The sequence below is a fragment of the Gallus gallus genome, chromosome 7 (genome assembly GCF_016699485.2).
Source record: "Gallus gallus isolate bGalGal1 chromosome 7, bGalGal1.mat.broiler.GRCg7b, whole genome shotgun sequence".
Classification (NCBI taxonomy): domain Eukaryota; kingdom Metazoa; phylum Chordata; class Aves; order Galliformes; family Phasianidae; genus Gallus; species Gallus gallus.
The window spans coordinates 21,619,303-21,642,163 of record NC_052538.1 but is presented as its reverse complement, the minus strand read 5'-3'; the positions used below and the strand labels follow the sequence as shown (position 1 = coordinate 21,642,163).

At 52.5% G+C, this 22,861-nt stretch overlaps 2 protein-coding genes across 5 annotated transcripts in view; one reads left to right on the top strand and one right to left on the bottom strand.

Moving 5' to 3' along the window:
• Positions 1-18,476, top strand: part of SLC4A3 (solute carrier family 4 member 3) — a 29,765-nt gene extending 11,289 nt beyond the window's left edge. For 3 of the 4 annotated variants that reach the window (XM_015289703.4, XM_015289705.4, XM_015289706.4), the window contains 17 exons: positions 3,177-3,328; positions 3,997-4,177; positions 4,866-5,001; positions 5,179-5,353; positions 5,786-5,882; positions 7,620-7,804; positions 9,760-9,973; positions 10,300-10,521; positions 10,907-11,055; positions 11,576-11,770; positions 12,233-12,439; positions 13,119-13,208; positions 14,794-14,960; positions 15,356-15,609; positions 15,823-15,992; positions 16,135-16,308; positions 17,044-18,476. In XM_015289703.4, the coding sequence (XP_015145189.2) occupies positions 3,177-3,328; positions 3,997-4,177; positions 4,866-5,001; positions 5,179-5,353; positions 5,786-5,882; positions 7,620-7,804; positions 9,760-9,973; positions 10,300-10,521; positions 10,907-11,055; positions 11,576-11,770; positions 12,233-12,439; positions 13,119-13,208; positions 14,794-14,960; positions 15,356-15,609; positions 15,823-15,992; positions 16,135-16,308; positions 17,044-17,121 (2,846 nt within the window). In that variant the 3' untranslated portion in view covers positions 17,122-18,476. The remainder of the gene's footprint in view (positions 1-3,176; positions 3,329-3,996; positions 4,178-4,865; positions 5,002-5,178; positions 5,354-5,785; positions 5,883-7,619; positions 7,805-9,759; positions 9,974-10,299; positions 10,522-10,906; positions 11,056-11,575; positions 11,771-12,232; positions 12,440-13,118; positions 13,209-14,793; positions 14,961-15,355; positions 15,610-15,822; positions 15,993-16,134; positions 16,309-17,043) is intronic. The other variant, XM_025152363.3, reaches the window with a different exon arrangement.
• A 127-nt stretch (positions 18,477-18,603) lies between these two features.
• On the bottom strand, positions 18,604-21,018 carry LOC124418116. Its single transcript, XM_046944105.1, has 3 exons — positions 20,993-21,018; positions 19,279-20,467; positions 18,604-19,178 (listed from the first exon to the last, which is right to left on the bottom strand). The coding sequence occupies exons 2-3, from the start codon at positions 20,296-20,298 to the stop codon at positions 19,011-19,013; spliced, it is 1,188 nt and encodes a 395-aa protein (XP_046800061.1). The 5' UTR covers positions 20,299-20,467; positions 20,993-21,018; the 3' UTR covers positions 18,604-19,010.
• Positions 21,019-22,861: the final 1,843 nt, after the last annotated feature.

The window sequence follows — 22,861 nt, the reverse complement described above, 5'->3', positions numbered from 1 at the left end:
GAAGAGTGGGAATCGCAGGGTAGGAGAAAGTAGGAATCCCAGGAGCAAAGAGCGTCTTTCTGTTGTCTGCATGTTTCCTTACCCGTGCACACACCTTGTGGAGAAGTGGCTCTCGGAGCCATCCCAGAGGCTCCACAGAAAGCAGCACCTCGCTGCCACCTTGTACGGGCAGTCTTTTCTCAGCAGCTGAAGGTGGCTGTGTGTGTCACCTTGGGAGGGACACTGCTGGCAGTCATTGCTCCACGGCAGCTGCCCAAATATCCTCATCTGGATTGTGTTCTATGTGTTTCAAGGCATTGTACAAGTGCACAAAAGCAGGTGGCATGGCCCCAGAGCTATCCCAGGCTTTGCAAGCAGGTGTGGAGAGGCGGAGTGCAACATGGGCTCCAGAGGCTTGGTGCAGCTTCTGGCTCTACCACAGCCTTCTGGTATGATCTTAGGTAAAACAATTAACTGCTGATTCCTCAGTCCCAGCATCATTATTTCTGTCTCAACTAGTCCATCTTCGTAAGCCTTGCAGCCTCTGGGGGAGGAATGTCTGCCTATGTGCTTGTACAGGGACCAGCAAGTGGGGATTTGCTTCTGGCTGGGTCTGATACTTGTTACTGTAAATTCTTAGATAACTTAATAGGAGCAAAGTTGAAACTACAAACCTGGAGCTAATTGGCCCCGTCAGCTGTCCCAGGCTGAGCAACTTGTGAGTTAAGACTGTGAGCAATAGCTGCAGGCTCACCTGGGGAAGGATGGCTGCTCTCGGGAAGGTGGAAGGGGCAGGTTGCTTCTTAAAATGTGATATGCATCACTTATACAGTGGGGACATTTGTCTTGCTAGCAGTTAACGGATTCATTGATCGCTACAGCTAATACTGCAGGTGCTTGAAAATAGGATGTACTGTACAGTCAACTCTTAATTATTTCTGCACAATAAATCCACACTGTGGATTAATCCCGCAGAGATGCAGCAGACAGAGATGGCAGAGACAACAGCATCAGGTCTGTGCAGAGCCAGCTCACGTCCAGCCAGGGCCACTTACTCAGCTACTTGCTGTGCCTTCCTCTTCCAGGATCAGCTCAGATCCAGAAGGAACATAATAGCTTTTCTGCAGAGCAGAGTCCTTGTTGGACCTGAGCGTGTCTCTTTGCATTCCTTTTAATGACTGGAGTATGGGGAGCGCTGTGCAGGGACAGCTGGGTGGCAGCAGGGATGAGCACAGAGAGCCTGCATTTCTTCAGCTCCTCTCATATCTTCCCTCCTCTTCACAGATGTACTGTAGAAACAACAGGCATAACCCAATCTCACCCTCAAATTCTTGTGTGTGTGTCTGCATGGGTATAGTCCTGCCTTTGCCTTCACCTTCACCTTCCCAATTACACATGTTCTGCTGCATATCTACACACACTTAGGTGCATGGTTATGGTACATATCCCAAATGTATGCTTATATATACTCATATTTACTCACACACGTACTGCCCCACTCCAGCTAGAGCTGGGAAAGCAATTGCTGGGCAATAGCTTTTTCCAGAAGCCAGCATAGGGCCCTGACTTTTTATATGTTGCCTAGCATTTTGTTTAGTCTAACCTTAAATATTCCAAGAGATAAGGTTTCAGTCTCCTTCCTAGAGGTAATGGTATAGCTTTACACTGGGGCAAATAAGAAGAATGCACCATCCCCATGATGGTGGCTCATCAAACACCTGGGCTAACAAATTGCTTTCTAGTACCAATGCAGCTATTCTGATGCCTCTATCTGAACTTTCTACTTGTAGACAAAGGGAAATAAATGGAGGAAAGCAGGAGCTAATGCACGAATTGAAGGCATTTTCCTGCTGAGTTGGACTGACTAGGACAGGTACTCCGGAGGAAGAACTTAATCAGTGTAAAGTAACATTTGTCATCTTCAGACTTAAGGTGGAGGAAAAATGACTTATGGAAACCAACAGTAGCGAGAACATCTTTTGGAAAAGACTGTAGGAGGTGCTCTGTGGGAGAGTAATGTACCAATTTGTTGTCTTGGAGCCGCCATAGGAACCATGCTGCATCCTCAGATGCTGTCACCATCTCATGCTGTGCTGGGGAGCTTGGCTTCAGGCAAGGAGAGAAGATCTGTTCTCTGGGTGCATTACCCTTGGATCTCGGTCTGAGATCATGTGCTCAGTAAGGACTCCAGGCTTCAGGTGCTCGCTTGAGCTTGATGTTTGTTTGGGGGAAGCAGCTGTGGGGCATGCAAGAAATGAGAAATCCATGCAGAAGTCCGAGGAAGCTAGAAACATGTATCAGTGGGCAGTTATTGGCTCCTATTGACATTGCAGTACAGTAAGTAGAGCAGGGAGGAGTCCAGCTGACAGCAGGACTTGCATCAGCATGGCAGCCAGTGGGTGAAAATCCCCTGAAGCTCAGTATTGATTCATGTTATATTTAATTTAGCAACCCAGATTTCCAAGAAGCAAGGCCATGGTATGCCTGGCCTGATGTTGGGCTGTTACTTTCCTTGCCAGAGATGCGCAGATATTTTCCTGCAGCGAGCATCAAGGAGAGCACAAGGCCTTCAAGCCCAGTGCTTTTCACTACCTTTCATGCCCAAAGAGCTGCAAGTCTTGAAGCTAACTGCAAAAAGATACATGGAGACCTGAGTTTCACCCCAGAAGACTTTGGCTTTGCCTTGCAAGGAGATCAGCGAGCCTGCATGGACCGAAGCTGAGTAAGACCACTGACTGTGATCTACCTGGGACAGCCCACTCATCCTGGAGCAGGACTCTGAGGTTTTCCCTGTCCCCATGGTCTGTATGTGCTAAGGAAGATGCACTTCTGTGCCATACTGACAGGGCTACAGATTGCTTTTTGTTGTGACAATATGGAGAGGGTTCGTGCACCACTTATTCAGGTACCGTGAATAAAACCTAAAAGCTTTTACAATGGTGCTCCAGCATGTGCACAGCCTGGGAGGAAACCTTGATCTTTAAAGGAATTAACTCTCAGACATCAGGAACAGCTGGAGGTAGGCAGGTGAGGCAGGAAGGATCTCCAACGGCCCAGAGGATGATGGTGAGTTCTCAACTGCCAGGGCTTTGCCAGTATAATGTAGAGAAAAAGGTGGGTTTGGATGTGTTCCCATGCCAGACAGTGCATTTCCACTAGACACACTGGTGGTCTTTTCTCCCTTCCTGTGTGTCCAGGCCACCGCTTTGAAGACAACCCTGGTGTGAGGAGGCATCTGATGAAGAAACCATCTAGGAGCCAGATCACCAGGACGAGCAAAAAATTAGCATCAACCCCATCAGTTAAGAAAAAGAAGAAGAAGAAGAAGTTGGATAGAAAACCCCATGAGGTATCTGCGGTCCTCCTGCACTTGTTCAGAAGCTATAAATCAGGTTGAGAAACAGACATTTTATAAAGTGATCAAGGTAGTTTCAATATTATTAATACTTTACATAGCCTTGGTAGGGACATTTCAATCTCTTATCCATTGTCAATGAAAGCTGAAAATGCACCTTTCCAATAAAAGCTGAGGTTTCTCTGAAGTCATGGTGCTTCAACTTTAGGAAAGACATTAAAAAAGTCACAGAAACTGTAGTGCTGTTTGGGAAGTTGGCAGCACAGTAATATCACCATCTTCTGGTGAGAAGGTGCGAAGGCCAAACCATGACAGAACGTTAGCATGGGAAATCTGGGGGGAAACTTCTTATTGTAGCTGAAAAGGAGGCAGAGGACGAAGTTGTTTGGTAGAGAAGTGCCCAACTTTGATTCACTCTGCTTCCTCTGCCTGCATTGTCTCACTTGTAGCTTTCTGCTGTTCCATGTGCTGGTGAAGGCTCCTGCCGTACTGCCAGACCTAGCTGTTCCTGTTCACCAAAACTCTGTTAGCTAAGGCAAGTTTGCCCAAGCACTGCTTTAGAACAGGCAGCACATTAAGAATAGACCTGAGGCTTTCCACATATTGCTTATAGAACCGTACCTATCAGGGGAATTCTCACATCTTCACTGCGATTTGCACAGGTGTTTGTGGAGCTGAACGAGCTGGTGGTGGATAAGAACCAGGAGATGCACTGGAGGGAAACAGCCCGCTGGATCAAGTTTGAGGAGGATGTGGAGGAGGACACGGCCAGGTGGGGGAAACCCCATGTGGCTTCATTGTCCTTCCGCAGCCTGCTGGAGCTCAGGAAGACAATTGCCCATGGTAAGTCAGAAATTGCTTTGTGCTTCTGGCCAGGATTTGTATATTGCCCTGGGACAAGTTTTGCTGGGCAGCTCCTGTTGCCGTTTGGCTGCTCGCTGAAGACATGCCAACAGTGTCTCTGTTCAGGCTCCTTGTTGGATGTGGGGAGACAGACCATCCCACAGTCTGTTTGCCAGGATATTGCAATAGCCCAAGGATGTCTGAGGTGGCTCCTTGCTCTGCTTTGCTGCCCTCAGGCACGTGGCACTGCAACACCCAGCTGTGCCAGCAGGTCTTGGACCCATGAGGGGAAGGTACTCAAGCTACCAGTGCATCTGGGGTTGGGTGTCTTCACTGTCTTCTCACTGAAGGGAGACATTTTCTCACTGGATCTCCTCAGGGTGTGAGCCTGGAACCTGCTCACATCCCACAGGTGATGGGATACCAAGTGTTTCTTCGGCTCTCAGCCTGTCTACACAGCATCTTATGGTTTCTCTGGAACAAAAGTTTACATAGAGGGCATGGGATACCTGGACTTGTGGCATTTCTCAGCTGAGAGTGTTTAAGTTAAGAAGGGCTGAGAGGTGCCTCCAGTGGGAAGAGAGCCTGGCGCTTGTGGGGCTGTTACAGGACATCTGTGTTCCCAGAGCACATGTGCAGCAGGGAGTGCTGCACACTAGGAGCAGGGCTCTTCCTCTCCTCCTGACAGGCGCCGTTCTTCTTGACCTGGAGCAGACCACGCTGCCTGGCATCGCTCACCTCATGGTGGAGACCATGATAATCTCTGACCAGATCAGAGCAGAGGACCGAGCCAACGTGATGCGTGCCCTGCTGCTGAAGCACAGGTGAGTGGGACACAGCTGAGGGTTGTGGGAAGCTCAGAACTTCTCTGCAAGCCCTGGGCGACAAGGGAGACTGACAGGGACTTGGCTATGCCTCAGGTGACCGGATCACTGCCATGGTGGGAGAGGGCAAGGAGGCTGTCTAGAGCAGTATAATGAAGCTACCTCTCCCTCCCCTAGCCACCCAAACGATGAGAAGGAGGGCTTCTTTCCAAGGAACCACTCCAGCTCCAGCATGAATTCTATCGTGGGGAACCACCACCACAACCACACCACAGACACCTGCGTGCCCCTCATGGGAGAGGAACGAATTGAGATGGCTGACCCCAAGGCCCATGAGACCGAGTGCAAAGAGGTGAGAGTGATGTGGGGGGCTACCTCTCCTTTTTCCACTCCCCAGGGTCACCCTTTGGCCTGTGACAGCACACAGCGATGCTTGATGCCCACGCTGGGGCCCCTTCACAGGAGGGCTCATCCTTGTAAAGGCTGAGCTTGCCTGGATCACCTGGAACACTAGAAATCAGGTCACTGTATTACGGTTTTGGGACCTAATTTTAGCCTCATGCTTTGTGTGAGTGTCTGCTGGAGTGTGTGATGGCAGCGATGGCCCTGGCATTTGCAGCATGACCTTTCACTGTAAGGCTGCCTTACTAGTGAAGCAGGGAGCCAAGCATCTGGTGTGGTCCAAGACAAGCCCAGGTGCCGATGTGCACTGGAGAGCAAGGCTGTGTATGGAAACAAAGGCACAGGGACATGCTTCTTACTCATTTTTATTCTTCCCTGGCAGAAAAATGTGCATGTCCATAACTCTGAGGGACACCGTAAATATCTGAAGTTGATGGAGAAGATTCCTGAAGATGCAGAGGCCACCGTGGTCCTTGTGGGTAAGAGGCAGCATATGTAGACTACCCCAGAACCAAAAAAGAAACCAGTTTAGATCCTGGTCTGGGCCCAGCTGTGGATACTCTCTCTCCTGAGAAATATTTGGACATCTAGTATGCATTTCCAAAGTTTAAGTTGAGAAGGAGCCTTGTACACCCTCTCTTGTGGTGACAACACACATCTTGTTTGTCTGTAATAAATATGAAGTGTGACTGGATAGGGTTGGTGGGTTGTTGTTTTTTTTGTTTGTTTGTTTTTACATTTAGAAGTACTGAATGTGAGTAACAGTTGGGAACTACTGGTGTCTAGCTTAGAGGTGAACGTTCCACCACAGTCACCAAAACATCCCATTTTGAAGTTCAGAAGTGCCCAAAGCACTGATTGCCAGCATTGCTGTAAGGCCTTGTGTTGTCCTCTTCCCAGCCTAGGAGCACACCTTACCAGCAACTGGGTCTTGTTCCTGGCTAGTTTCAGTTGTTGGTTGCATGTGCCAAAGAGCTTTGAGTTTTGAGAATTAGAGCCCAGCAACCAGCAAAGCCTCTGGGATCAGCTATATCAGCACCAGGACATATTTCTCTTTACAAAGGAGAGCCACAAGTGGGCAGGTTGAGCATCAGTGGGTTTAGTACCGTCTGACCACAAGAGCAGTCCTCCTCAGCACTTTGCTGGCATTGACTTCTGAGCAAACAACTGTGCTACAAGCAAAGTAAATGTCATTGCCTGTCTAGCAGATAGAAAACTTGGGCAAAGATTCTTGGCAGCTCAGCCAAGCTTAACCATGATGAAGCCAGATTAGTTTCATAAATGCACTTTGGGTATTCAGATGACTAAACACTGACCATTTCTGTATCTTGGGATCCTCATGGCTATTCAGATTGCACAGATTTGCTGGTCTAACACAGAATATAGCTCATTGCTGGACACAGATGGCAGAAAGTTCAGTAATAATGTCAGAGCAATAGTACTCAAACATTTGTGTTCAGCATGGGAAGGAAGCAGCTGGTATGCTGGAGGATGCGGGAATGTTTCCCAATCTGTTAGGAGCTGTGAAGGCTGCCAAACATTCATGAGATACGGACATCATAAAACAAACTGTGTAATTTGTACCTATGAGTCTTTAGAGAACTGGCTTATTTTCATCTGAAAAAGATCTAAGAATGCAGGGAACATGTGAGAAAACCAGAAGAAAGCTAATAGTGCCAATACTCAAGAAAGGACATACAGCAATCCAGCACCTATAGGTTGTTTAACCTGACATCCTTCCCAGCCAAAATAATGGCAGAGCTAATATGGCATTCAGTTAATAAAGAGCTAATGGATAAGAATGTAATTATTGCTAAGCGGTGAGGTTTATGGGTAATAGGTCATGTTGAGTAAACCTGATTTCATTCTTTGATGAGATTAGGAGTTTCTTTGATAAAAGTTACTGCCAACATGTAGGAGACTTCCTTCCATAAGGCATTGACTTAGTAGTAAACAACCTTCTGATTTAAAATCAGCTCCTTATAATTTAAGTAGAGCTCATGTGTAGGAGATTGAGAAAGTAAACTGGGGAATGATCAGTGACCAGGGAGACTTTGAACAGTCCTCAGCATGAAGCTTGAGTCTTTGTTAATAGTCTAGAGACCAACTTGGGACTGCAGGACTAAGGGAATTTCCTGAATTACCATTTCCACTAAGGCAGCCCACTACAGTTCGCCTCAATGATTAACTCTGCTCAAAACATTGCCTCCTGGTAGGTTGCGTGCAGTTCCTGGAGCAGCCAACCATGGCCTTTGTCCGTCTAAATGAGGCCGTCTTCCTGGAATCTGTCTTGGAGGTCCCAATTCCTGTCAGATTCATCTTCGTGCTGCTGGGACCAAGTCAGGCCAACATGGACTACCATGAAATTGGTCGGTCAATCTCCACCCTCATGTCTGACAAGGTGAGGAGCTGACTAGCAGCAATGTGAGATAGTTCCTTAGAAATCAGCCCTGGGACAACAGTGCTGAGGTGATGCTGTTCAAAGGCCCAGGTAGGAAAGACAAGCCTAAGCAGCTAGAATTTTTAAGAGTCGCTTAGCTAGACCTAAGTAGGGTGCTCCATTGCAGAGGGAAGGACAGGATAGACATTTGTCTGGAATAGAGTTGGAGGTAAGGGGAAGGGTTTGTACATAAAAGCAGGAGTAAAGTACCACCCAAGATTAGAAGAACTGTGTTCAGTTCACATTTCACAAACAGAGGCGAGGAGGCTGAGTGATGCCTGTGACCACGATGCCTGGCTCAGGACACACTGACAAGACCACCTAGCAATGCCTGGGGACTGTTCATCAAGAGTTCTGCCTTCTAGCTAAGCCCTATGGCTGCAACATCCTTGTAGAAGTACATCAGTGCAGGAGGAGAGATGAGGAATAGAATAGTTCCAGACACATGTAATGCTAGAAGTTCCCCATCTGGCTAGATGGCAGGAAAGTGAAATTCATTATCCTGGCGAGGAATTAAAGGCAAAGAAGAGATAATCTGAACATCTGTTGAATACATCCAAGACAGGAGAATCAAAAGTTCACAGGGTCTTCCTGGCTAGTACCATGAAACTATAACTGAGTAACAAGCCTAGCTCTCTCGTTAGGACTGGTTAAAAAGTTCATTCAGAGCAGGTGGGTTGTAGGCAACAAGAGCAGAACAATCCCTTCCCAGGAGTTGCACGGAGCTCAGCTGAGTCTGTTTTGAGTTTAGAAGAGATGAGCTGCCATATTCCTGCTTCAGTGCTGCATTTGTGGGCTGATCTTGCTCATCTGAGCCTCTGCTGCTCTTGCTGGATCCGGGGAGTCAGCAGCAGCAGCTGAGGCTGTCCATGGCAAGGTTACACAGTGACTGGCGCCAGGAAGAGAGGATGGTATCGTTTACAGCTTGAAGTTGTGGCTCCAGGGAGTCTACTGCAGAGATCCTAGCTATCCCTACCTGCTTCACAGGCTGTTCACTTGTTCATCATCTTCTAGCCCTTTCAAGAATTAGTGCAACACTTCTACCTGTTTGCTAGCCACCTCCCCTACTATTTGCAGTAGTGCTGTCCCCTCATGATCCCCACAGAGCCCTTCTTCATCATCTTGCTTTTGTTGTCAGGAACACCTCTAAGCCTTTCTGCCTTGTTTCACCCATACAGCTTCTCTTCTGCTGTAGATACCTGTTTTCTCTTCCTCTACCATTGTAATAGCAGAAGAATCAGCACAATGATAAGGTGTTATAAAAAGAAGGATGCTCACCTGTCTCTGAAGATCTAGGCTTACAGAAAGACTGCACAAAGAAGAGATCCTTCCTTGGTGGCTGTCAGCCCTTAAATGAGGTCTAAGCCAGACTCCACTCCTTCCAGTCACACAGGTGAATTACCTTCACCTGTACTTCCAGGGCTCACTAGGTCTTTTCTCCTGGTACTCAATTGGTGGTTCAGGCCGTGGTTCAGGCCGTGACTCAGCAGTTCTCACACAACCATATTTTCTGTACAGGCACCAGGATAGATGGGAAGCACAGGGCTGAATTTGTTTGTAGGAGAGGTTCCACCAGGGGAGCTGTGTGGTCTGGTGGGATGCGTAGCTAGCAGAGATGCTGCAGGAGCACATTTTTGGTCTAGAGCAGTGAGGCTGAGGGAGAAAAGCAAGGAGGTCATTAGGAAGGATAGTGCAGGAAGGGAGGAGAGGTATGGTATTAGGTGAGATATTGCGTAGAAGGACAGGGAGGAAAGATTCAGGAGAGTGGGTCACAGAGTGGCAGTAGTGATACAAGCAGAGAGTGGAGGGAGTGAGCTGTCACTGAAGGGTCACAGCAAGTGATGATTCTAGGCTACATATAGCTGAGCACAGGCTTGGTCTGATCCTTCTCTCTCCTTTTTCTCTGCCACTCCCAGCATTTCCATGAGGCTGCATACATGGCTGATGACCGTCAAGATCTCCTCAATGCAATCAATGAGTTCTTGGACTGCAGCATTGTCATTCCTCCATCTGAGGTGGAAGGGAAAGACTTACTCAAATCCATTGCCACCTTCCAGAAGTTGCTGCTGAGGAAGAGGAAGGAGAGGGAGCAGAAATCCATGAAGGAAGGAGATGTCCAGGAAGCCAAAGGTCTCTCCACTCACATTTGGGCAAAAGAGTTTGTGCCTAGTGCCCTGCGTGCCCCAGTGGGCCCTCCCCTCACAGAGCCTGGCAGAGGGGTGAGCAGGGCCTGGCTCCAGCAGTGGGCAGTGGTGGTGGGGGGCAGAAGGAAGGGGTATAATGGAGGCAGGACAGAGGCTGTAAGCAGCTGGGGGCACCTGGAGGCTGTGGGATGTGCGGTTATGGGAGGCCTGATTAGCATGGCAAGAGGAAGATCTCCATGGGGTATGGAGAAGGGCAGCCCAAGGGTGGCCCTGAATTCCCTCGCTCAAGCCCTGCCCTCCATGCACCTCCAGAGCTGTGTGAAGTGAAGGCTGAGGAAGAAGAGGAGGAAGCTGAGGATGACCCTTTGAAGAGGACTGGAATATTTTTTGGAGGTCTGGTTCGGGACATAAAGCGCAGGTACCCCAAATACCTCAGTGACATCAGAGACGCCTTGCACAGCCAGTGTCTCGCAGCCGTTCTCTTCATCTACTTTGCTGCTCTCTCTCCTGCCATCACCTTCGGGGGACTCCTAGGTAATGGGCCTGCTTTCTGGTCTGCTCTTTGCACGCTGGAACACTGGCTGTGTCTGTGGGATGCTATGCAGGGGTGGGCTTTGGTGTCGCTTACTTAGGGAGAGTGGAGGTGCTGCACTGTGGTCACTGCCTTGTCCTCTCCCTGCTGCTTGGCCTCTCCAGCCTCAGCCCACTGCTCCTTTCCAGGCAGAGCCCAGGGCTGGGGACGGGCACCGGGAGCCATCTCCCCAGAGCTCCCTGGACTCCATCTGCACTCCCTGCCCAGTGCAGGGGATGTCTGACTGGTGGGAAAGACCTGCCTCCTCCGTGTGGAGCTGTGTCTACAGACTGCAGTGATAGTGCCTGTGTCTGGGTTGAAACACTCACATGTTGTTCTCTTTCCCAGGAGAGAAAACTGAGGGTCTCATGGGGGTCTCCGAGCTGATAATCTCCACCTCGGTTTTAGGGATCCTCTTCTCCCTGCTTGGAGCCCAGCCGCTCCTGGTCATTGGCTTCTCAGGGCCTCTGCTGGTGTTTGAAGAAGCTTTTTACAAGGTACTTGTGAGGCAGCATCCATTCGTGGCACCCACTCACTCTGCTGATGCACTGGAGGGGGCAGTCAGCATTTCCCAGGTCTCCAGAGGGACTGCGTTATCTGGACGCTGTGGGTCCTGCCAGGCTGTTCTCAGCTCAGCCAGGGCTGGTTCTGTTTGTGCTGACCCACTGCAGGTCAAACCACTAGGAGTTCTGTCTCCCATTGCCATTTCCCATGGGCTGACCCTGTTGAAGTGTGACAGTGGTAACAGCACTCCGTATCTGCTGAGTGCAAGGGAAGCTTTGTCCCCCAGCCCTGCATCTCATCCTTCCTGACATATTGAGCACATGTAGCTGCATCCTAAAATACTGCTCTGGAGTACTTTACCTATGACTCCAGCCCTGAATTTGCTGTCTCTTTGCTGGATGCCTGTGGAGAGGAGAATGCCTTTTTTCCAGGAGAGACTGTGGTCTTAATGGGGAGAAGACAAGGGAGAAAGCCTGAGGAGGCATAAGTAATTTGTTACCCTTTCCATTTCAGTTCTGCCAGACACAAGGCATTGAGTACCTGACAGGCAGAGTGTGGATTGGTTTGTGGCTCATCGTTTTCATCTTCATTATTGTGGCAGCTGAAGGAAGCTTCTTGGTGCGCTATATCTCGCCCTTCACCCAGGAGATCTTTGCTTTCCTCATCTCCCTCATCTTCATCTACGAGACCTTCTACAAACTGTACAAGGTGAACCTACCCCTGGGAGATGGGCTGCCACGTCTCTTGAGGCTCCCAGGAACCTGCCCCTTCAGCATACACGAGGCAGCAGAACAGGGCCATCACAGCCATAGCTTCCCTAGGTGTCGTGCAGAGCAGCTCTCTGCTGAGCAGCTCTCTGCTGGCCTCCCACAGCCCAGCACAGCCAGCCCCTGTGCTGCCAGAGGCTGGCAGGGTGATCCCTAACATCTCCTCCCCCTCCCTTCCTGCAGGAGGCATTAAAGAGAGGCCACTTTTCTCTCCCCAGCCCTTTCCAGCTGGATAGGTTGTGAGGCGAGGTGACAGATGCTGAGATTGTCTGTGTCCACCATCTAACTACCCTTCCCTTTCTGCAGACCAGGATGCCCTCCACATCCCCTCATCCCCCTTATTGACAGTACCCTCTGTCCCTCCCTGCAATGACTGTGCCTGCTACTTCTCTCACCTGCCCAGGTGTTTGCAGAACATCCTCTGCTGAAGTTTTACCCACCAAACGTGCAGGGCGGCCTGAACGCCAGCATGCTCTCTGCAGATGCCATGTCACTGGGAATCAGGATGCAGCCCAACACTGCTCTCCTCTCCCTCATCCTCATGCTAGGCACCTTCTTCATTGCCTTCTTTATGCGCAAGTTCAAAAACAGCCGCTTCTTAGGAGGAAAGGTGAGAAGTTTGTGGGGCCAGATGTTGAGGACAGATTGATGTGCCAAACAAATAATGTTTCTTGCTGCAGCCCTTTGTTCCTTGTTGAAAGTTTGAATGAACTTGACTGCAGCACCATGTCCCCTTCATGCCTTATCCAGCCCTATCTAATCACAACTGCACCCTGGAGTGCTGCTTTGCTCCGTGTGATGCTGGTACCATCACCCAAAGAAACACAGACAATTCCTTAAATGTCATGCAGACGAGATGGTAACTTGGCTGTGGGCTGTGGGTGAGAGCTGGCTGTTAATCACAGTATCTGCACTGTCCTGTTCCAGTGAGCTTTTCTGAAGCTCGCTGTGTGAGAAGCTCACTTCTGAAGCTTTCTCCCTGTGCCTTGGGAAAGCTCCTTTGGCTGGACATATCTGTTAAATTAGAATAAAAGAAGACGAGCTTACAGCTTGTTCCCTTTCGACATTTCTATACATGCAAGGCATCTGTGTAATACCTGGACACCAACAAAGCAGGCCAATTGGGAGCAACTGGCTGATCACATAGGATTGGCTAGAGGACCGTGCCTTATGGGGCAGTGGGATGCTCAGCTCCATGGACCAGCAGTGCTTCCCCCATCTGGCCCTTGGTGTGGTGGGTGTGAGGAGAGAGCGTGTGCTCTTTGCCAGCGAGGGTGTTTGTTCCACAGGCTCGGCGGATCATTGGAGACTTCGGGATCCCCATCTCCATCCTAGTCATGGTGCTGGTGGATTACACCATCACAGACACGTACACACAGGTAGGTGCCAGCGCTGCCTCGGAGCCCCTCCTCCAGCACAGGCAGTGATCTGTGCCATACCGTGTCCTGCTCTTGTGCAACTGGGGATTTGCATTTCCTGCCTCGTTAGTCATAACAGTGCAAAGCAAGCAGATACGCTTCCCTCAACCTTACTCCCACACTGAAGGGAGGCTCTGAGGGTCTATCTGAGATGGAAACCAGAGCTACAGGGGCTGGAGTGCTCAGGTACCCCTCTGATGTTCCTGCTGTTAGTAGAGGAGGTTTTAGAGGACCAGAGAGAACCAGTGCAGCTAATTCCCTGTTTGTAACTCTAAAACCTTGTATTTAATCAACAAGACATAACCATAACCAACTTATTCACACTGAAAAGGATACCGTAGAATAGTTTCAGTGGTGTACTCAGTCGTTTTTTTAGTTCTTACATGTATATGCTCTCCTTGTCTATAGACTACTAAATATTTTAATCATTTCATCTCAAACACAATGATCTCTTTCCCAGCTTATGCACAAACTTAAGTGTTATCAAACATACCCATCTCACAGATTTCCTTCCCCTCCCTCCCCTTTTTTAATAGATGCACTGTTAATTTTTTTTGTTTTGGTATTTATTTCAGCTAACATTAGGGAGAGGGTAAAAGGCAGTTCCTGTTTGGCATGCAAGCTTTTTATAAAGGCAGCCCAAGGCTTAATGGATTCCAAGTGTATTCTTAGTAATTTAAATCTCAATGTAAAATCTGGTTTTATCAGACGACAGTAAAATCATATGCTTTGTTACATCCTTTTCATACCCCTCTATGCTTCTACAGTTAATATCAAAAGCATTATCATTTCAGTATTAACTCAGCATATGTACAAAGCTTCCTGAGAAAACAGTACTTAGTTACGCAGCTTAGCTCAAGTACATGCATTCCAGAAATATTATTCATACTTATGCTGATTAACATAAATGCAAATCATAAACTCTTACTGCAGTGTTCATGCAGACAGATAGCAAGAGCTGCTGTAGAGCACTGCAGAGCCCAGAGTTTAAGTGCTGGTGAACACAGGGTTGGGCACACAGATGGATGGGAGTCTGTGTGGTCTGTGATGGGAGCACAAACTTGATGTGCCCTCTGAATGTGCTAAGAGTGAGGTCATTTCCAGAGAATGTGGCCAGTTCCGGGGCCCACACTGCAAAAATAATACTGAAAAACATCTCAGAAAAGGCTTAGTGTTTGGAAAAGCACCTCAGAGAAGAGTTACCAGTCCAAGATGTTTGGTTTATCCAAGCAGAGGTCAAGGAGCATTTTAAACATGATCTGCAAGCCCTGAAGTGTGGGTGAGGTTCCTGAAAGAAGACAGATACTAGCCTCTTGGGCAAAACCCGAGTGAATTCCAGAAGCTAAAAGAGGAAATGAGACAGGCCGCTGTTAGGAATAGGGGACATGGGATTTTTTACACTGAAGTGGATAACCCATGAGAAAGCTCGAGTCAGGGTGGTGTCCCATAACTAGAGGTGTTCAGACCAGGGTGGCCAGGAGGATCAAGGCTAGTGGGCATGTATGTATTGATGAGTAACTGCTTGGTTTTGTGGCTACACCATCAGAAGCTGAATGTCCCATCGGGCCTGTCGGTCACATCTCCTCACAAGCGTGGCTGGTTCATTCACCCCATGGGCAGCAGTGGGACCTTTCCATTGTGGATGATGTTTGCCTCTGCCATCCCTGCCCTCCTGGTCTTCATTCTTATCTTCATGGAGACGCAGATCACTACGTGAGTACTTCTGCCAACACCCACCATCGCTAACCTTTGGGCAGGCAAGGCTGGAATGGCTGCTGGCGCCACTGGCATGGAAATGCACCCAGCATCCCAGTGGGATAGTCGAGGCAGGTCCTGCCTGTTTCAGGCTGTACCTTCTTGGGTCCTCCCCTCATCTCTCAGCTCCCCCTGGGATACGATGTGGTAGAGATCTGCCTCAGCCAAGCACAGGAGGAAACCTCTAACTTGAGGTTGGCTTCTGCCATTCCTATGCCTGGCCATCTTCTTGCTGTCCCCACGTGTGCCCTGTTCAGGGAGTGAACGTTTTCCCCAGCTGCAGTGCTGTCCTTGGGCACTGACACTTCCTGTGATGCAGTTGTGCCTGGCTGACACAGGCTCTTTTTCCTCAGGCTGATTGTGAGCAAGAAGGAGAGGAAGCTGTTGAAAGGCTCTGGCTTCCACCTGGACCTGCTGCTCATTGGCACTATGGGGGGGCTTTGTGCACTCTTTGGACTGCCCTGGCTGACCGCGGCAACAGTGCGCTCCGTCACCCATGTCAATGCCCTGACGGTCATGAGCAAGGCCATCGCACCAGGAGAGAAGCCCAAGATCGAGGAGGTGAAGGAGCAGCGTGTGACAGGAGTGCTTATCGCTGCCCTTGTCGGTGAGCCTTTGCTTGGGTGAAGTGGGAGGGTCAGGGCTGCCCACTCAGATCTCATCATGCCTGTGTCCCTACCCTACTTGCAGGGACTGCCCCCACCCCAACATTGGTCCTTCTCCAGTCAGTGCCCTCTTGAATTCTTGCTCCCCAGGAGGTGGGAGGGGGCTGGGGGTAGAGAGACTGGCATGGAATATGCTCTGAGCTCTATCTCTGTAGGCCTGTCCATTGTGATGGGGAACATGCTGCGGCAGATCCCGCTGGCTGTGCTCTTTGGCATCTTCCTCTACATGGGGGTTACGTCTCTCACGGGCATCCAGCTCTACGAGCGACTGCTCCTGATCTTCATGCCATCCAAGCACCATCCCGACCACATCTATGTTGTTAAGGTGAGTGAAGGCAACCTGCAGGAGAGTGGAGGAGGAAGAGGCAGGCGAGGGAGGATGGTGCCTTCTTGGTGATGCTAGCTTTGATGACCCCTTAGTGATCTATGTGGGAGGATGTGTTCTTAGACTGGATTTACCTCCCTAGGTAAAGACATGGAGGATGAATCTCTTCACCTGCATTCAACTGGCCTGCATTGTGCTGCTCTGGGTGGTGAAATCTACAGTGGCATCTCTGGCCTTTCCCTTCGTTCTGATCATGACGGTGCCATTGCGACGCTTCGTGCTGCCCCGCTTCTTCCACGACAGGGAGCTCAAAGCCGTAAGCAGACAGCTGTCCTTACAGTCTAGCTCAAAACACTGTCGTGAGGTTGAGGAGATTGGGCAGATCAAAAAGCTTGGAGATCCGTGGCCACCAAAGCTTTGCCTTTCCCTGCTATATCTGCTGGTCTGAGATGGCTGGTGGCTTCCTCTGAGTTTGTAGCCCTGAAAATAGAATATGGGATGGGTGGGCAGCCTAGAAGGAGACAGAGAATCCTGCCACACAGAGAGCCGGAGTAAAGGTTTTCTTTTCCATCCTTTCCCCCACTTGTGGCTATTTCATCAAGGAGGCACCCTATTTCTCCATGGGGACAGCAGCAAGGGCAGCCCAGCAGCACACCATCTATTTGGCAGAGGAGCACTTAATCTCAGTGCCAGGGTGCTGGCAGCTCCTTGGGTTCTGGCAGCTCCTCAGGTGTTGCCTCCTGAGCTCCTGTTGGAGAGCAGTCTGGAGCTGCAGCCAGAAGCACAGTGTGCCTGGGTGCTGCTGGCAGGGGAGGAGCTGCTGTGCTGAACCGATGTCCCAGTGCTCACGCACTGTCAGAATAAGAGTGTATTGGATTGGGGAAGCATGGGGGTGGGCATGAGGGGCAGAAAAAAAGGGGCCTGTTGGGTGGGAGGGAACAAGAGCTTCACTATTCCTGGAGCTGGTGCAGCCATACCGCATAGCTCAGTGCACACTGTTGGCACAGTGGGCTGCTGTGGCCTTCAAAACCTGCTCTCTGTCTCTTCCCAGTTGGACTCGGAGGATGCAGAGCCAAACTTTGATGAGGATGGCCGGGACGAGTACAATGAGCTGCACATGCCTGTGTGAACTGGGGCCTGCCTTCCCTGCACTTGGGACAGGCTGCTCACACCTGCTCGTTCCCTCAAGGACTAGCGGGAGACTTGCCACAAGTCAAGCAATCTTGCCTGGACCAACGAATGGCTGTTCCATAGCTCCGCAGGAGGCAGCCCCTGCTCCTGCTGCCCCATCACTCACTCAGCAGAGGCTGCTCGTCTCTCTCCTCTCGGACCTGGTGGGCTGAGAGGTGCCTCTCACATCCCAAAGCTGTGCGGGTCCAGAGCGCCTGTGGGTCAGGGGTCTGCCCTGTCCCTGCTGGAGGCAGCCTGTGTTCAATCTCCAGGTGGTGAAGGGGAGCCATGCCAGCTGGTCCCACTGTGTCCCACTCCATTTCCATGAAGCTTGGGTGTCGCACCACGATGCACTATTGGGCAGTCACAGGAACTGGCCCGATGCTGTCTGTGTACAGACAGTGGGCTCCTCGCAGGCTGGGCGAGGACACCAGCCTCTGTGCTCAGCTAACAGATGCCTTGCTCCTGCTCCCTCTGTTCTTGCAGCCAAACTGCTGTCCCCTGCGCCTGAGTCTGGAGCTCCCTGTGAGGCACTGCCAACCGCGCCCTTAAGTGTGTGCTCCAGCACAGGGGCAAGGAGAGACCCGTGCTCTTCCCTGCTTGGCACAGCTTCCCCTGCACTGTGGGGACAGGCACTGCTGCGTCCTGGCATCTTGCAGATGAGGGGTGCTCTGCAGGTCCTGTCCTCCAGGCTTTCATCTGGAGGCCTCTCTCTCACAGGACTGGTTTCCACCCTTGCCCAGCTCTCAGGAGGATAATTCATTTCCTCATAGTTTTCCCAACTCCTTGGCCCCGTTTCTGCTCCCATGCTGGGGGGACCCTTCACGTCCATTCCAGGTGGGAAGAAGCAGCATTCAGCATGCCCAGCACTTAGCCCTGGCCTCCTTGGGCCTGGCAGGGATGTGTCCTAGGATCTCCTGGCCCAGCAGCCTGGCACATGGGTGGCTCTGATGTAGTGCCCCGATGGTAGGAGGCAGAGTGGCCTTGTGGAGGCGGCTGGGACACGTGCTCCAACATTGATCAGCCATCAGATTTGGGACAAGCCGCTGCCCCGGTTCCCATTTATCATCCTGGCTCCTGTGGGAGAAGGTGGGTCCCACACCTCCCCGGGAGGCTGCACGAACACCTGCAGAGAGCAAAGCCCCTCCAGCAGCAGGCTCCAGCCCCACCGCCGTGCCCACGCAGGGTGTCCGTGTGTCTGTGGCCGTGTGCGTCCTGTCCTCCCTGTGTAGCGTAGGAGGCTGTTGTCGCTGTGCATTGTGACTCCTCTGACTGTAGTGGAAACAGCTACACCAATAAACTTCACAGGAACCACGTTTGGCTCCCTGCTGACGTTAAATTGGTTAAAATTCCCTGACCCAAAACTTCTGCTTGCCCACAGCAGCAGCTGGGGAGGGAACAAACCCAGTGGGAGCGAGGGCTGTCCCATCATCATCTGCTGCCAGCACGGATGTGGGCTCTGCCACCGCCATTAGTGGCTGCAGCAGGCTGAGTTGGGGACCCCACGCTGCCTGCTAGACTAGCAGTCGGGAGCCCCATATTTAACCAGGAACATGCACTTGTGCCTGCATGCAGCCATACACACGTATGCCTGTGCCTGCACGTTCAGCAGCACATGAGCCTGTCTCTTTACCCAGCCTGCAGAAACATGCCAAGCAGCTGAGTACAGATGAAACATGTCATTAAATACACTTTCCCTCCACACTTTCTTCCCAGATGCGAGCCAACCTGGGCAGGCAGCCTACAGCCCTGCCCCAGCACTCTTCCAGGTCCCTGTGAGCTGGCTCCAGCCTGGGGGTAGGTGCTGCTGCTGCTGTGGGGCACAGGATATCACCCTGCTTCCTGCAGTCAGTGTTGCTGGCTGCTCCTGGGGCTGGGTTTGCCTGCTGGCATGGGGTAGGTGGCAGAGGGCTGAGCAGGCGTGGTGGTCATCCTGCTCCGGGGCTGCTCCCTCTGTGGGACAGCCAACTCCCGGCCCCACAGCATCCTCTCCAGGTGCCGGCAGCGCTGCTGAACCTAAAAGGAGGCAGAAGGAGTGCCCAGCTCCTGCACGTGCAGCATGGTCAGATACAGCCTGGACAGGAGCATTCACACAGAGCCAGACCACACCGCTTACCGCATCGATCCTGCGGACAAGGACGGGCCTGACCTCCAGCTCCAGCAGCCAGTCGGCTTCCAGGATGCCGCGGTGGTACTCCTCCAGCTCCAGGTGCTTCTGCAGCTCCTCCATCAGGGCAGCTGGAGATGTGTGCCCCCCACGTCCCACATACCCAGGCTCAATCCCCTGGCACTGCAGCTGCAGGCGCAGGGCGCGGATGCGCTGGGTGACGCTGCGGATCTGGGTGTGCAGGGCGGCTGCTCGCTCAGCACGGGGCAGCAGGACCAGGAGCTCCTCCCAGCTCTCCCGCAGCTGAGCCCGCAGCGCCCCAGCACTGCTCCCTGCTCCCCAAAGCTTCATCGAAATGGGAGAGTCTGGGGGTCGGGGAGCCTTACTGCTTGGCTGCGCGGAGCCTGGAGGTGAGCAGTGGCTGTATCTGCTCCGGTGCAGACGGACCCACTGCTGGGCAAGCTCAGCCATGGCCAGGCTCCGTTGAAAGATGTCAGGAAGCAGCCGCAGGACCTTTGCCACTGGCCCTGCGTTGGCAAAGCCACGCAGGTCACGCAGGCTGCGGGGGCTGAACACCCGCTCATGGAGCATCCCTCCCCGCAGCAGCAGTGCCCAGTTGCGGCGGTGGGCGAAGAGGAGCGCGGCCAGGTGTGGGATGGAGGCAGGGGGGAGCGGCTCCTCATGCACATACAGATGCTCACACAGCGGGAACACCACCCTTGTGTCAAACCTCTCCTTCGTGGCCCGCAGGTGCTGCAGGTAAGAGCCCAGCCAGCCCACATAGCCACGCACATCGGGGCTTGGTGAGCCGGGCAGGTGCTTGGAGAGCCGCTCCAGGTCCTCCCAGCTGTCCAGCCTTCCTGAGGGGCTGTGAGGCAGCACCAGCAGCAGCACTTTGTGCAGCACACGGAGGTCGAAGCTGTGCCTGCACTGCTGCACGTGCCTCACAAAGACATCGATCTCACCTTCAAGGGCAGAGTAGAGAGCCTCCGTGGGGGCAGAGGGCTCGCAACTGGGATCAGAGCTCATCTTGAGGGCCAGAGCCACGGCAATACACCATGGAGGGGGAGCAGCCGGGTGCCTGTGCCCCAGCCCAGCCCTGGGGGATGCTCTGGGATGGGACGGACGTCCTTCTGCTCCTTGCAAGTTGCTCAGATGTGTCTACACTCTGACTTGCAGCTTCTCCTGCCTCTGCTGCCTATACAAAAGCAAGCTGTCAGCCTTGATTGTCTGGAGAAATCCTAAAAATAAGAAGTCAGTTCCCCAAATTATCAGCTGTATTATTTTAAACCGTTGTGTGTTTATAGAAACTATTTGGTTTTCTGTCTTTGCCACCTGTGTCCAAGTATGCTCAGGCTCTCTTCTTAGTTAGCTATTTTTGCTCTCTGCAGCCAGGAGGGGCTGGCACATCTCTGCTGGGAGATAGTGCTGGCACTGCTCGCATGGCTGCGCTGCTGGGAAGTTAAGAACGTCGATGGCCAAGACCAACGCCATGGCAAACCTGGGAGCCATTACCACTGACGGGTTTCCCCTTCCCCCGGATCTCTGTACGTCCTTGCCTGGGCCCGGCTGTCTGCTTTCCAGTCCCTCAAACTTTAGAAGTGTAAATTAAAAAATCACAACAAGTGAATCACGCTTCACTTGGACTCCACATGTTCCTGCCGCAGCCCCAGCCCCCGCTCTGCCCCTTTCTGCCCTCCATGCACTGAAATAAGGCACTCACCAGTCCAGGGAAAGGCTCTGGGGAGAGGAGAAAGGGCTGAGCTGCAGGAACCTGGACACGGACACAAACCTCCCTCCCCATGGGAACGGCAGGCTCAGACCTGCCCCGGCCTTACAGAGCTGGCTGCCATCCCCAGATCCGGGCTGTGACCTCGGGTGCTGGCAGGGTGACATCTCCTCTCTTGTGCCTTCCTGCAGCCGGAGACAAAGGCAGAGCTGCAGGTGCCTGCTGGAATGCCCTGGCCTGAGCGATGCCCGCAGCTGGCTGACACCCTTCTAAAGCATGAGCTGCACGGCAAAGCTGTGTGTGAGCACAGCCCCGCTCACACGCACGGTCTGGCAGGATCCGCGAGGCTGTTTGTAACGGAGCCATCTGTGAGCTCACAGCACACGCGCCGTTAATAGCCAGGTCTGGGTCAAACAAAAGCAGGGCGGGCGTAATGGGAGAGGAAATTAGGTGGATGTGCTCGGCTGGCCCCATCCCCGCATGTTCCTACTGTAATTACAGCCCTGTGCAGCTCAGCGCCTCCATTCAGTGATCTCACCACCAGGGCTGCATTTCTCCTAGCCCAGGCGTGCAAACCACGTGTTGGCCCTTCAAAAATGTGCACCAGTGTGATGGGAGCAGGGACAGGGACCTCAACCGGGGCGTGCAAGGGAATAGCAGGATGGGGGAAGAGGACCAGGGGCCCTATCTGTAGGAAGACAGCTGCTCAGGGACTTGGTCTGCCCAGCAGCGCCATGGCAGCAGGAGAGGCACAGCTCACGCTCCTGGGGTGCAGCCAGGGGAGGTGCCCCCGACACCACTCTTGTGCTCTCCGGGGGAGCAGGTGCTGTACTGCTCCGTGTTGCCCTGTGAGAGCCTCTCTAGGCGGCCTTAATCACATTCCTCTGGAGCAGGGACACATCTGGCACGAACATGATCCCGTCCCCAGGGAGCCTGGGCTGATTCCTGCTGCACAGCCCCCCGGCGGCTCTTTCCTGAGGCTTTGATCGTCACCATCCTCACCTTGCTGGGGACAGGAATGGTTCACGGGAAGGAGGAACTGCCCGTTGCAGGATGGTGCTCACACGGCTCTGAGGAGCCGCTGGGGCGATGCTGCCAGCCGTGTGCCAGGCCCGTGGCAGAGGGAAGCAGGATGTGCCTGGTGTCCAGGAGGAATTCCTGCCGCTGCGTCCCCGCCAGCTGCCCAGCCAGCAGGAAGCTGACTCACGGCCTGCTGTGCATCCAGCCCTCCTGGTGAGCAGCACCTAGCAGACACAGGAGTCCGCAGGGGGGCTGTGTGGATGCGGGGAGACGGCCGGGGAGGAACAGCCGATGACAAACCCACGGCTGCAGAGGGGACAGTCAAGGACGGCGCTGCGTTGATGTAATCCCCTCCGCTATGAGGGTAATTGGCCTTGCGGATAGGAGCATTAGATGGGAGATAAGGGCTGGAGCTGAGCGGCTGGCAGAGCCTTGCGCCATGTTTTCCTAAGACAGGGAATGAGGTGCTGATTAAGCTAATCCAGCACGGCTATGGAACTCGAACAGTTTTATGATTCTGTGGTCATGCCCGGGGGGGGCTCTACAGCGATCTGCTATCGAAGCGAAAGGTGTGCCGGTGGCCACTGACACGCTGGCAAACCGGAAGGTTCGGAGAACGAAGGTGGACCGGAATGGTGTGGGTGGCTGGCACGGGGCAGGTGGGCATCTGCCTGAGCGGGACCGTCCTACGGCAGAGGCTGCACCGCGCCATTCCCATCAGCCGCACCACGTTTCCCGTTCCAGGCGACATCTGTCTGCCCGCAGCGGTGTCCCCACCCGCTGTCCCCTCCGGCCCCACGCCCTTCGCCGCGTCCCGCAGCGCCCCGCTCCCCGCCGCCGTGC

Bases quoted from the DNA above. Each gene is read 5' to 3' on its own strand.
- LOC124418116 (XM_046944105.1), bottom strand. From the start codon at position 20,298: ATGAGCTCTGATCCCAGTTGCGAGCCCTCTGCCCCCACGGAGGCTCTC. The intron at 19,179-19,278 runs GTAAGCGGTGTG...GCCTCCTTTTAG, and splicing joins TTGTCCGCAGGATCGATGCG to GTTCAGCAGCGCTGCCGGCA.